The sequence below is a fragment of the Mobula birostris genome, chromosome 3 (genome assembly GCF_030028105.1).
Source record: "Mobula birostris isolate sMobBir1 chromosome 3, sMobBir1.hap1, whole genome shotgun sequence".
Lineage (NCBI taxonomy): Eukaryota > Metazoa > Chordata > Chondrichthyes > Myliobatiformes > Myliobatidae > Mobula > Mobula birostris.
This window is the reverse complement of record NC_092372.1, coordinates 123,490,002-123,503,687: the sequence shown is the minus strand read 5'-3', so window position 1 is coordinate 123,503,687 and position 13,686 is coordinate 123,490,002. Positions and strand designations below refer to the sequence as shown.

The following is a 13,686-nucleotide window of genomic DNA, read 5'->3' as shown; positions in this document are numbered from 1 at the left end:
ACACTTTCCCCTGCTCCACGGACCCTGTCTACACATCCCCCTTCTCACGGACCCTGTCTACACTTCCCCCTTCTCCATGGACCCCGTCTACACTTCCCCCTTCTCAACGGACCCCTTCTACACTTTCACCTTCTCCATGGACCGTGTCTACACTTCCCCCTTCTCCACGGACCCCATCTACACTTCCCCCTTCTCCACGGACCCTGTCTGCACTTCCCCTTCTCCACGGACCCCGTCTACACTTTCACCTTCTCCATGGACCGTGTCTACACTTCCCCCTTCACCATGGATCCCGTCTACACTTCCCCCTTCTCCACGGACCCCGTCTACACTTCCCCCTTCTCCACGGATCATGACTACACTTCCCCCTTCTCCACGGACCCCTTCCACACTTACTCCTGCTCCACGGACCCTGTCTACACATCCCCCTTCTCCACGGACCCTGTCTACACTTCCCCCTTCTGCATGGACCGTGTCTACACTTCCCCCTTCTCCATGGACCGTGTCTACAATTCCCCCTTCTCCACGGACGCCGTCTACACATCCCCCTTCGCCACGGACCATGTCTACACTTCCACCTACTCCACGGACCCCGTCTACACTTCCCCCTTCTCCATGGACCCCGTCTGCACTTCCCCCTTCTCCACGGACCATGACTACACTTCCCCCTTCTCCATGGACTCCATCTACACTTTCCCCTTCTCCACGGACCCTGTCTACACTTCTCCCTTCTCCACGGACCCTGCCTACATTTCCCCCTTCTCCACGGACCATGTCTAACCGTCCCCCTTTTCCATGGACCCCGTCTACACTTCCCCCTTCTCCACGGACCCTGTCTACACTTCCCCCTTCTCCCGGGACCATGTCTACACTTCCCCCTTCTCCATGGACCCTATTTCCAGAATTCCCCTTCTCCACGTACCCTATCTACACTTCCCCCTTCTCCACGGACCCCGTCTACACATTCACCTTCTCCATGGACCGTGTCTACACTTCCCCTTTCTCCATGGGTCCCGTCTACACTTTCCCCTGCTCCACGGACCCTGTCTACACATCCCCCTTCTCCACGGACCCTGTCTACACTTCCCCCTTCTCCATGGACCCCGTCTACACTTGCCCCTTCTCAACGGACCCCTTCTACACTTTCACCTTCTCCATGGACCGTGTCTACACTTCCCCCTTCTCCACGGACCATGACTACACTTCCCCCTTCTCCACGGACCCCGTCTACACTTTTCCCTTCTCCGCGGAGCCCGTCTACACTTCCCCCTTCTCCACGGAACTCGTCTACACTTCCCCCTTCTCCATGGACCCCGTCTACACTTTCACCTTCTCCATGGACGGTGTCTACACTTCCCCCTTCTCCACGGACCCCGTCTACACTTCCCCCTTCTCCATGGACCCCGTCTACACTTCCCCGTTCTCTATGGAACCCGTCTACACTTCCCCCTTCTCCATGGACCCCGTCTACACTTCCCCCTTCTCCATGGACCATGTTTACACTTCCCCCTTCTCCACGGACCCTGCCGACACTTCCCCCTTCTCCACGGACGCTGTCTACACTTCCTTCCCCCTTCTCCATGGATCCCGTCTACACTTCCCCCTTCTCCATGGACCCCGTCTACACTTCCCCCTTCTCCACGGACCCAGTCTACAGTTCCCCCTCCTCCACGGACCATGTCTACACTTCCCCCTTCTCCACAGACCCTGTCTACACTTCCACCTACTCCACGGACCCTGTCTACACTTCCACCTACTCCACGGACCCTGTCTACACTTCCCCCTTCTCCACGGACCCCGTCTCCACTTCCACCTACTCCACGACCCGTGTCTATACTTCCCCCTTCTCCACGGACCCCATCCACACTTCCCCCTTCTCCACAGACCCTGTCTACACTTCCCCCTTCTCCATGGACCCAGTCAACACTTCCTCCTACTCCACAGACCCTGTCTACACGTCCCCCTTCTCCACGGACCCTGTCTACACTTCCCCCTTCTCTACGGACCCCATCTACACTTCCCCCTTCTCCACGGACCCTGTCTACACTTCCCCATTCTCCATGGACCCCGTCAACACTTCCTCCTACTCCACGGACCCTGTCTACACGTCCCCCTTCTCCACGGACCCCGTCTACACTTCCCCCTTCTCCATGGACCGTGTTTACACTTCCCCCTTCTCCACAGACCCTGCCTACACTTCCCCCTTCTCCACGGACCCTGTCTACACTTCCCCCTTCTCCACGGACCCTGTCTACACTTCCCCCTTTTCCACGGACTGTGTCTACACATCCCCCTTCTCCATGGACCCTGTCTACACTTCCCCCTTCTCCATCGACCCCGTCTACACTTCCCCCTTCTCCACGGATCCCGTCTACACTTTCACCTTCTCCATAGACCGTGTCTACACATACCCCTTCTCCATGGACCCCATCTACACTTCCCCCTTCTCCACGGACCCTGTCTACACTTACCCTTCTCCACGGACCATGACTACACTTCCCCCTTCTCCATGGACCCCGTCTACACTTCCCCCTTCTCCACGGACCCTGTCAACACTTCCCCCTTCTCCACGGACCCTGTCTACACTTCTCCCTTCTTCACAGACCCCGTCTACACTTCCCCCTTCTCCACGGACCGTGTTTACACTTCCCGCTTCTCCATGGACCCCGTCGACACTTCCCCCTTCTCCACGGACCCCGTCTACACTTTCACCTTCGCCATGGACGGTGTCTACACTTCCCCCTTCTCCATGGACCCCGTCTACACTTCCACCTTCTCCACGGACCCCGTCTACACTTCCCCCTTCTCCACGGACCATGACTACAATTCCTGCTTCTCCATGGACCCCGTCCACACATCCCCCTTCTCCACGAACCCTGTCTACACTTCTCCCTTCTCCAAGAACCCTGCCTACACTTCCCCTTCTCCACGGCCCATGTCTACACTTCCCCCTTCTCCACAGACCCCGTCTACACTTCCACCTACTCTACGGATCCTGTCTACACTTCCAACTACTCCACGACCGTGTCTACACATCCCCCTTCTCCACGGACCCCATCTACACTTCCCCCTTCTCCACGGACCCTGTCTGCACTTCCCCTTCTCCACGGACCCCGTCTACACTTTCACCTTCTCCATGGACCGTGTCTACACTTCCCCCTTCACCATGGATCCCGTCTACACTTCCCCCTTCTCCACGGACCCCGTCTACACTTCCCCCTTCTCCACGGATCATGACTACACTTCCCCCTTCTCCACGGACCCCTTCCACACTTACTCCTGCTCCACGGACCCTGTCTACACATCCCCCTTCTCCACGGACCCTGTCTACACTTCCCCCTTCTGCATGGACCGTGTCTACACTTCCCCCTTCTCCATGGACCGTGTCTACACTTCCCCCTTCTCCACGGACGCCGTCTACACATCCCCCTTCGCCACGGACCATGTCTACACTTCCACCTACTCCACGGACCCCGTCTACACTTCCCCCTTCTCCATGGACCCCGTCTGCACTTCCCCCTTCTCCACGGACCATGACTACACTTCCCCCTTCTCCATGGACTCCATCTACACTTTCCCCTTCTCCACGGACCCTGTCTACACTTCTCCCTTCTCCACGGACCCTGCCTACATTTCCCCCTTCTCCACGGACCATGTCTAACCGTCCCCCTTTTCCATGGACCCCGTCTACACTTCCCCCTTCTCCACGGACCCTGTCTACACTTCCCCCTTCTCCCGGGACCATGTCTACACTTCCCCCTTCTCCATGGACCCTATTTCCAGAATTCCCCTTCTCCACGTACCCTATCTACACTTCCCCCTTCTCCACGGACCCCGTCTACACATTCACCTTCTCCATGGACCGTGTCTACACTTCCCCTTTCTCCATGGGTCCCGTCTACACTTTCCCCTGCTCCACGGACCCTGTCTACACATCCCCCTTCTCCACGGACCCTGTCTACACTTCCCCCTTCTCCATGGACCCCGTCTACACTTCCCCCTTCTCAACGGACCCCTTCTACACTTTCACCTTCTCCATGGACCGTGTCTACACTTCCCCCTTCTCCACGGACGCCGTCTACACATCCCCCTTCGCCACGGACCATGTCTACACTTCCACCTACTCCACGGACCGTGTCGACACCGCCCCCTTCTCCACTGACCCAGCCTACACTTCCCTCTTCTCCACGGACCCCGTCTACACTTCCTCCTTCTCCACGGACCCCGTCTACACTTCCCCATTCTCTATGGACCCCGTCTACACTTCCCCCTTCTCCATGGACCCTGTCTACACATCCCCCTTCTCCATGGACTGTGTTTACACTTCCCCCTTCTCCACGGACCCTGCCTATACTTCCCCTTCTCCACGGACCCTGTCTACACTTCCCCCTTCTCCACGGACCGTGTTTACACTTCCCCGTTCTCCACGGACCCTGCCTACATTTCCCCCTTCTCCACGGACCCTGCCTACACTTCCCCCTTCTCCACGGACGCTGTCTACACTTCCCCCTTCTCCATGGAACCCGTCTACACTTCCCCCTTCTCCACGGACCCTGTCTACACTACCCTCTTCTCCACGGACTGTGTCTACACTTACCCCTTCTCCACGGACCCTGTCTACACTTCCCCCTTCTCCATGGACCCTGTCTACACTTCCCCCTTCTCCAGGGACCCCGTCTGCACTTTCACCTTCTCCATGGACCCCGTCTACACTTCCCCCTTCTGCACGGACGCCGTCTACACATCTGCCTTCTCCACGGACCATGTCTACACTTCCACCTACTCCACGGACCGTGTCTACACCTCGCCCTTCTCCACAGACCCAGCCTACACTTTCCCCTTCTCCAGGGACCCCGTCTACACTTCCCCCTTCTCCACGGACCCCGTCTACACTTCCCCCTTCTCCATGGAGCCCGTCTACACTTCCCCCTTCTCGATGGACCCCGTTTACACTTCCCCCTTCTCCATAGACTGTGTTTACACTTCCCCCTTCTCCACGGTCCCTGCCTGCACTTCCCCCTTCTCCACGGACCCTGTCTACACTTCTCCCTTCTCCATGGACACCGTCTACACTTCCCTCTTCTCCACGGTCCCCGTCTACACTTTCACCTTCTCCATGGACCCCGTCTACACTTTCCCCTTCTCCATGGACCCTGTCTACACTTCCCCCTTCTCCACGGACCCCGTCTACACTTCCGCCTTCTCCACGGACCATGACTACACTTCACCCTTCTCCATGGACCCTGTCTACACTTCCCCTTTCTCCACGGACCCTGTCTACACTTCTCCCTTCTCCACGGACCCTGTCTACACTTTCCCCTTCTCCATGGACCCAGCCTACACTTTCCCCTTCTCCAGGGACCCCGTCTACACTTCCTCCTTCTCCATGGACCCCGTTTACACTTCCCCCTTCTCCATGGACTGTGTTTACACTTCCCCCTTCTCCACAGACCATGACTACACTTCCCTCTTCTCCACGGACCCCGTCTACACTTCCCCCTTCTCCACGGACCCCGTCTAGACTTTCAGCTTCTCCATGGACCGTGTCTACACTTCCCCCTTCTCCACGGACCCCGTCTACACTTCCCCCTTCTCCATGGACCCCGTCTACACTTCCCCCTTCTCTATGGACCCCGTCTACACTTCCCCCTTCTCCATGGACCCCGTCTACACTTCCCCCTTCTCCACGGACCGTGTTTACACTTCCCCGTTCTCCACGGACTCTGCCTACATTTCCCCCTTCTCCACGGACCCTGCCTACACTTCCCCCTTCTCCACGGACGCTGTCTACACTTCCCCCTTCTCCATGGACCCCGTCTACACTTCCCCCTTTTCCACGGACCCTGTCTACACTACCCTCTTCTCCACGGACCCTGTCTACACTTCCCCCTTCTCCATGGACCCTGTCTACACTTCCCACTTCTCCAGGGACCCCGTCTGCACTTTCACCTTCTCCATGGACCCCGTCTACACTTCCCCCTTCTGCACGGACGCCGTCTACACATCTGCCTTCTCCACAGACCATGTCTACACTTCCACCTACTCCACGGACCGTGTCTACACCTCGCCCCTCTCCACAGACCCAGCCTACACTTTCCCCTTCTCCAGGGACCCCGTCTACACTTCCCCCTTCTCCACGGACCCCGCCTACACTTCCCCCTTCTCCATGGACCCCGTCTACACTTCCCCCTTCTCCATGGACCCCGTTTACACTTCCCCCTTCTCCATGGACTGTGTTTACACTTCCCCCTTCTCCACGGTCCCTGCCTGCACTTCCCCCTTCCCCACGGACCCTGTCTACACTTCCCCCTTCTCCATGGACACCGTCTACACTTCCCTCTTCTCCACGGTCCCCGTCTACACATTCACCTTCTCCATGGACCGTGTCTACACTTTCCCCTTCTCCATGGACCCCGTCTACACTTCCCCCTTCTCCATGGACCCCGTCTACACTTTCCCCTTCTCCACGGACCCTGTCTACACTTCCCCCTTCTCCACGGACCATGTCTACACTTCCTCCTTCTCCACGGACCCCGTCTACACTTCCCCCTTCTCCACGGACCCTGCCGACACTTCCCCCTTCTCCACGGACGCTGTCTACACTTCCCCCTTCTCCATGGATCCCGTCTACACTTCCCCCTTCTCCATGGACCCCGTCTACACTTCCCCCTTCTCCACGGACCCAGTCTACACTTCCCCCTCCTCCACGGACCATGTCTACACTTCCCCCTTCTCCACGGAACTCGTCTACACTTCCCCCTTCTCCATGGACCCCGTCTACACTTTCACCTTCTCCATGGACGGTGTCTACACTTCCCCCTTCTCCACGGACCCCGTCTACACTTCCCCCTTCTCCATGGACCCCGTCTACACTTCCCCGTTCTCTATGGAACCCGTCTACACTTCCCCCTTCTCCATGGACCCCGTCTACACTTCCCCCTTCTCCATGGACCATGTTTACACTTCCCCCTTCTCCACGGACCCTGCCGACACTTCCCCCTTCTCCACGGACGCTGTCTACACTTCCCCCTTCTCCATGGATCCCGTCTACACTTCCCCCTTCTCCATGGACCCCGTCTACACTTCCCCCTTCTCCACGGACCCAGTCTACACTTCCCCCTCCTCCACGGACCATGTCTACACTTCCCCCTTCTCCACAGACCCTGTCTACACTTCCACCTACTCCACGGACCCTGTCTACACTTCCACCTACTCCACGGACCCTGTCTACACTTCCCCCTTCTCCACGGACCCCGTCTCCACTTCCACCTACTCCACGGACCGTGTCTACACTTCCCCCTTCTCCACGGACCCCATCCACACTTCCCCCTTCTCCACGGACCCTGTCTACACTTCCCCTTCTCCACGGACCCCGTCGACACTTTCACCTTCTCTATGGACCGTGTCTACACTTCCCCCTTCTCCACAGACCCTGTCTACACTTCCCCCTTCTCCATGGACCCAGTCAACACTTCCTCCTACTCCACAGACCCTGTCTACACGTCCCCCTTCTCCACGGACCCTGTCTACACTTCCCCCTTCTCTACGGACCCCATCTACACTTCCCCCTTCTCCACGGACCCTGTCTACACTTCCCCCTTCTCCATGGACCCCGTCAACACTTCCTCCTACTCCACGGACCCTGTCTACACGTCCCCCTTCTCCACGGACCCCGTCTACACTTCCCCCTTCTCCATGGACCGTGTTTACACTTCCCCCTTCTCCACGGACCCTGCCTACACTTCCCCCTTCTCCACGGACCCTGTCTACACTTCCCCCTTCTCCACGGACCCTGTCTACACTTCCCCCTTTTCCACGGACTGTGTCTACACATCCCCCTTCTCCATGGACCCTGTCTACACTTCCCCCTTCTCCATCGACCCCGTCTACACTTCCCCCTTCTCCATGGACCCCGTTTACACTTCCCCCTTCTCCATGGACTGTGTTTACACTTCCCCCTTCTCCACGGTCCCTGCCTGCACTTCCCCCTTCCCCACGGACCCTGTCTACACTTCCCCCTTCTCCATGGACACCGTCTACACTTCCCTCTTCTCCACGGTCCCCGTCTACACATTCACCTTCTCCATGGACCGTGTCTACACTTTCCCCTTCTCCATGGACCCCGTCTACACTTCCCCCTTCTCCATGGACCCCGTCTACACTTTCCCCTTCTCCACGGACCCTGTCTACACTTCCCCCTTCTCCACGGACCATGTCTACACTTCCTCCTTCTCCACGGACCCCGTCTACACTTCCCCCTTCTCCACGGACCATGACTACACTTCCCCCTTCTCCACGGACCCCGTCTACACTTTTCCCTTCTCCGCGGAGCCCGTCTACACTTCCCCCTTCTCCACGGAACTCGTCTACACTTCCCCCTTCTCCATGGACCCCGTCTACACTTTCACCTTCTCCATGGACGGTGTCTACACTTCCCCCTTCTCCACGGACCCCGTCTACACTTCCCCCTTCTCCATGGACCCCGTCTACACTTCCCCGTTCTCTATGGAACCCGTCTACACTTCCCCCTTCTCCATGGACCCCGTCTACACTTCCCCCTTCTCCATGGACCATGTTTACACTTCCCCCTTCTCCACGGACCCTGCCGACACTTCCCCCTTCTCCACGGACGCTGTCTACACTTTCCCCCTTCTCCATGGATCCCGTCTACACTTCCCCCTTCTCCATGGACCCCGTCTACACTTCCCCCTTCTCCACGGACCCAGTCTACACTTCCCCCTCCTCCACGGACCATGTCTACACTTCCCCCTTCTCCACAGACCCTGTCTACACTTCCACCTACTCCACGGACCCTGTCTACACTTCCACCTACTCCACGGACCCTGTCTACACTTCCCCCTTCTCCACGGACCCCGTCTCCACTTCCACCTACTCCACGGACCGTGTCTACACTTCCCCCTTCTCCACGGACCCCATCCACACTTCCCCCTTCTCCACGGACCCTGTCTACACTTCCCCTTCTCCACAGACCCCGTCTACACTTTCACCTTCTCTATGGACCGTGTCTACACTTCCCCCTTCTCCACAGACCCTGTCTACACTTCCCCCTTCTCCATGGACCCAGTCAACACTTCCTCCTACTCCACAGACCCTGTCTACACGTCCCCCTTCTCCACGGACCCTGTCTACACTTCCCCCTTCTCTACGGACCCCATCTACACTTCCCCCTTCTCCACGGACCCTGTCTACACTTCCCCCTTCTCCATGGACCCCGTCAACACTTCCTCCTACTCCATGGACCCTGTCTACACGTCCCCCTTCTCCACGGACCCTGTCTACACTTCCCCCTTCTCCACGGACCCTTTCTACATTTTCCCCTTCTCCACAGACCCTGTCTACACTTCCCCCTTCTCCACTGACTCAATCTGTGAATTTTCCATCAACTCTGTCTGCAACTTTTCACTTGTCCGCACACTGTCTCCCAGGCCCAGGAGCAAGCCCACCAGTATATCCTCTGATTGAGCCAATCACTATGATTTGACCATGTGACCATAATGAACCAATTCCAATTCCAATTCCTCGGTCCTTCACTGTCCAAACAGTGTAAGCCAGGGTTCCTGCTTACACACGATTTCAGGGCAGGACTCAGTTTAGTGATGAATTTTAATTACATTTTCCCTGAAGCTGACCACTCTTGTGGCAACTTTAGCTTACTTTTTCTTGGATTTCATCCCACAGTTCTGTGTTGTTTCTTGTTTGAAGATCGTCCAGTGCCTTCTTCATGTCTTTTTCAATGTATTTGTCTATCTGCAGGACAAGAGACATGGTGGTCATGGGGTGACTGGCACTTCCAGCTCTTTCATTACGTATGCAACAATCTGTGTGAAACCATCATCAACCATACAGCCACCCTGTTGCAGGGAGTTCAACAGTGAAGTGAATGGGCAGTTCCCATGCACCAAATGGACACAGAGGCGATTGGTCAGGGAGAGTTGGGTCACAGAGTGAAGTGTCAGAGAGTGACGGGGTGGAGAGTGGCGGGACAGAGAATGATAGGATGAGGTTGGAACGATGAGCTGGAGAGTGATGGGGTTTGACAGATAATGAGGTGTGCATATGGACAGTGACAGACTGGGACAGAGAGTGGTGTGGAGGGAATGAGGAGGTTATCTGGCCCACTGGGCAGTCCCAGAAGAGGATAGGTCTGGCCCAGAGTCCCAGAGGAGGACAATAAATTAAGCTAAAACACAGCTGCTATGTTAACGCATCAACACATGCCTGAAATCCAGCTGCAAATGGCTTTGGTGCCCGTGGATTTCCACCATCGATTACTTGTGATCGTTTGGCCACATTTCCATGGGAAAACGTGGCCACTGTGCTGTACCCCAATTACTTGGCATGCCTCCACCCCTCAGACGTACCTGCTTCTCATAGAAAAAGAGGATGATGGCAGCTATGACTTCAACCAGAAGGATCAGGAGCAGTATGATGAAGAACTAGAGAGAGAAGAGAGACGGGTAGGACCGTTAGTGACAACTTCACCCCCTCTGAACATGGCGACACATTCATTGCAACAGCCAGGATCTCCCAGTGGTAACTCTACTTCCCGTTTCCCCTCTGTCACGTCTCCTCTACACCACTCTCAGGTTGAAGGAGCAACCTCTCACATTCCATCCGGGTAGCCTCCAAGTTGACAGTATGAACATCTGCTTTTCTACCCTTCCCGTAATTTCTCCCCCTCCCTCTCCTCTCTTTTCCCATTCCCCATTCTGGCTCCCCTCACACCCTCTCTTGCCTCACCTGCCCATCACCTCCCTCTGATGCCTCTCCTCCTTCCCTTTCTGCCACGGTCCACTCTCCCATCAGATTTCTTCCTCCTCGTCCCTTTACCTTTTCCACCTATCATCTTCCGGCTTCTCACTTCGTTCCCCCTCCCCTACACCCACCCATCGTTCCCCCTCACCTGGTCTCACCTGTCAGCTGGCACTCCTCCCCTCCACCCTCCTCCTTATTCTGGCTTCTTCCCAGTCTGGGAGAAGGGCGTCAGCCTGAAACGTCAGCACTTCATTCCTCTCCATAGATGCTGCCTGACCTTCAGAGTCCCTCCTGTGTTTTGCGTGTGTTGCCCTAGGTTTCCAGAAGCTGCAGAATCTCCTGTGTTTATGACCTCCTTTGCCCACATGCATCCCGTTTCCAACTTCCTTCACATGCATGCCTATGCCACACGTGCAAACACATGCTCACATATTATACACGTGCACTCGTGTGCAGATGCCACACGTGTGCATGCAAACTTTTACACCTCTCTCGTGTGCACATGCATACCCAGGAAATGCCTGTGTGCCTGACACACACACATCACACATAATAAACTGGAGCAAATTTGCAGACAATTGAGTATAGACGAGTGTGAGGTGTTGCAAAGCAGGGTCAGACTTGCATGGTGGACAGCAGGGCACTGAGGAGTGCAGCAGAACAGAGGGACTGGGAATACAGATCCATCATTTCTTGAAAGTGGGGTCATGGGTAGATTGAGTTGTGAAGAAAGCTTTTGTCACATGCGCTTCTTAAATCAGAGTATTGAGTACTGGAGCTGGGATGTTTTGTTGAAGTTGTATAGGACGTTACTGAGGCCTAATTTGGAATATCGTGTGCAGTTCTGACTACTTACCTACAGGAAAGAATCAATAAGATTGAAAGATACAGAGAAAATTTGCAAGGATTGTTGCCGAGACTTGAGGATCTGAGTCATACGGAAAGGCTGAATAGATTTGGACTTCATTTCCTGGAGTGTAGGAGAATGAGGGGAGATTTGATAGAGGCGTACAAAATTATGAGGGGTATAGATAGGGTAAATTCAAGCAGGCTTTTTCCACTGAGGTTAGGCGATACTACAACTAGAGAGCATAGGTGAAGGGTGAAAGGTCAAATGTTTATGGAGAAACTTCATTTACTCAGAGAGTAGTGAGAGTGTGGAACAAACTGCTAACACAAGTGGTGGATGCAGGTTCAATTTCAACATTGAAGAGAAATTTGGATGTGCAGGGATGAGATGAGTATGGAGGGCTATGGTCCAGGTGTGGGTTGATGGGACTAGGCAGAATAATAGGTTAATTGTGCTGAGGGGCCTGTTTCCAAGCTTCAGCTCTTCTGTGGCAGTAAGTGTGGCAAGCACCAGTCACCTACAAATGGCTGAGCTGTGGAATGCAGGACCGCTGAGTGCGTCAGTGGTAAGGGTCAACGACTGATCTACCAAACGGCGGTTAAAACCGACACCTGCAGCCGGCTAGAAGCCCGAGAAGAGTTTATTCATCGTATTCGCTGGGAATACACTAAATCCTGTTTCTAGTAGATATAATTATTCTGAACTGGGATCGGTGCAGTCCGCAGCCTCTACCTTCCCTTTTAAGGATGTACTTTGAATGAAGTGCTTTTGTGATCTCCTGGGGGACTGGGCGAACGAGACTCGAGAACGCCGGTACGAGCACGGCGGTCGTTGCTGGGAGCGGACGCTGCACCAAGGCCTGATGGCGGGAGACGAACCGCGGTCAACTCCGTTATTCCGCACCGATTAAAACCAGATTAACATCGTCGAGGCCGAGAGTGGAAAGCAAACAGGTGTTCAGCGATATGCGCCTGCGTTTGACTGGTCTCCCTCTCTTCTCAGCACTGCGGTTGGGCAGTAGGTGCAGGAGTCCTGGACTCTACATCGCCAGGGTCGGGAGCTGTTATCGCCCTGCAGCCATCAGGATCCTGGACCTGGACCAGGTTCACTCGGCACCAGACGGGTCGGGGGTCGGGGGTCGGGGGGGGGGAGCTCTGCAGCCGTGGGCTCACTTTCAGGGGCTCTGCAGTTCATGGTCCAATGTTTTTGTTTACTTTTTATTTACCATTTGCACAAGTTGTCCTCTTTTGCAAAAAGTGGACATGTAGCAGTGTTGTGTGTTTTTCAGTGAGTTCAATTGTTAATAGACAATAGGTGCTGGAGTAGGCCATTCGGCCCTTCGAGTCAGCGCCACCATTCACTGTGATCATGGCTGATCATCCACAATCACTACCCTTTTCCTGCCTTCTCCCCATATCCCTTGACTCCGCTACCTTTAAGAGCTTTATTTAACTCTTTTCTGAAAGTATCCAGAGAATTGGCCTCCACTGACTTCTGAGGCAGAGCATTTCACGGATCTACAACTCTCTGGGTGAAAAAGTTTTTCCTCAACTCCATTCTAAATGGTCTACCCCTTATTCTTAAACTGTGGCCTCTGGTGTTGGACTCCCCCAACATTGGGAACATGCTTCCTGCCTCTAGCATGTCCAATCCCTTAATAATCTTATATGTTTCAATCAGATCCCCTCTCATCCTTATAAATTCCAGTGTATGCAAGCCCAGTCGCTCCAATCTTTCAACATATGACAGTCCCACCATCCCGGGAATTAACCTCGTGAACCTACACTGCACTCCCTTAATAGCAAGAATGTCCTCCCTCAAATTTGGAGACCAAAACGGTACACAATACTCCAAGTGTGGTCTCACCAGGGCCCTGTACAACTGTTTCTTTGTTTTATGACTGCCTACAAGAAGAGGAGTCTCAAGGTTGTGTACGATATTCACCTGTTGATAATTAATTTAAACTTTAAACTTTGAATTTGATGGCAGCAGACTGGTACCACTCGAGCATTGGGCAGTTTTATCTCTCCGGTGCAGAGCCCCCCTGTCTGCCGTTCCCT

The 13,686-nt window shown here is 55.1% G+C and overlaps 1 protein-coding gene across 2 annotated transcripts in view; it reads right to left on the bottom strand.

Annotated features, from left to right (window-relative positions):
* LOC140195256 (leukocyte surface antigen CD53-like) overlaps positions 1-13,686 on the bottom strand; it is a 53,397-nt gene that overhangs the window by 14,155 nt on the left and 25,556 nt on the right. For both annotated transcript variants that reach the window (XM_072253309.1, XM_072253310.1), the window contains exons 4-5: positions 10,383-10,457; positions 9,676-9,768 (exon numbers count right to left, since the gene is read on the bottom strand). In XM_072253309.1, coding sequence (XP_072109410.1) covers positions 9,676-9,768; positions 10,383-10,457 — 168 coding nt within the window. The remainder of the gene's footprint in view (positions 1-9,675; positions 9,769-10,382; positions 10,458-13,686) is intronic.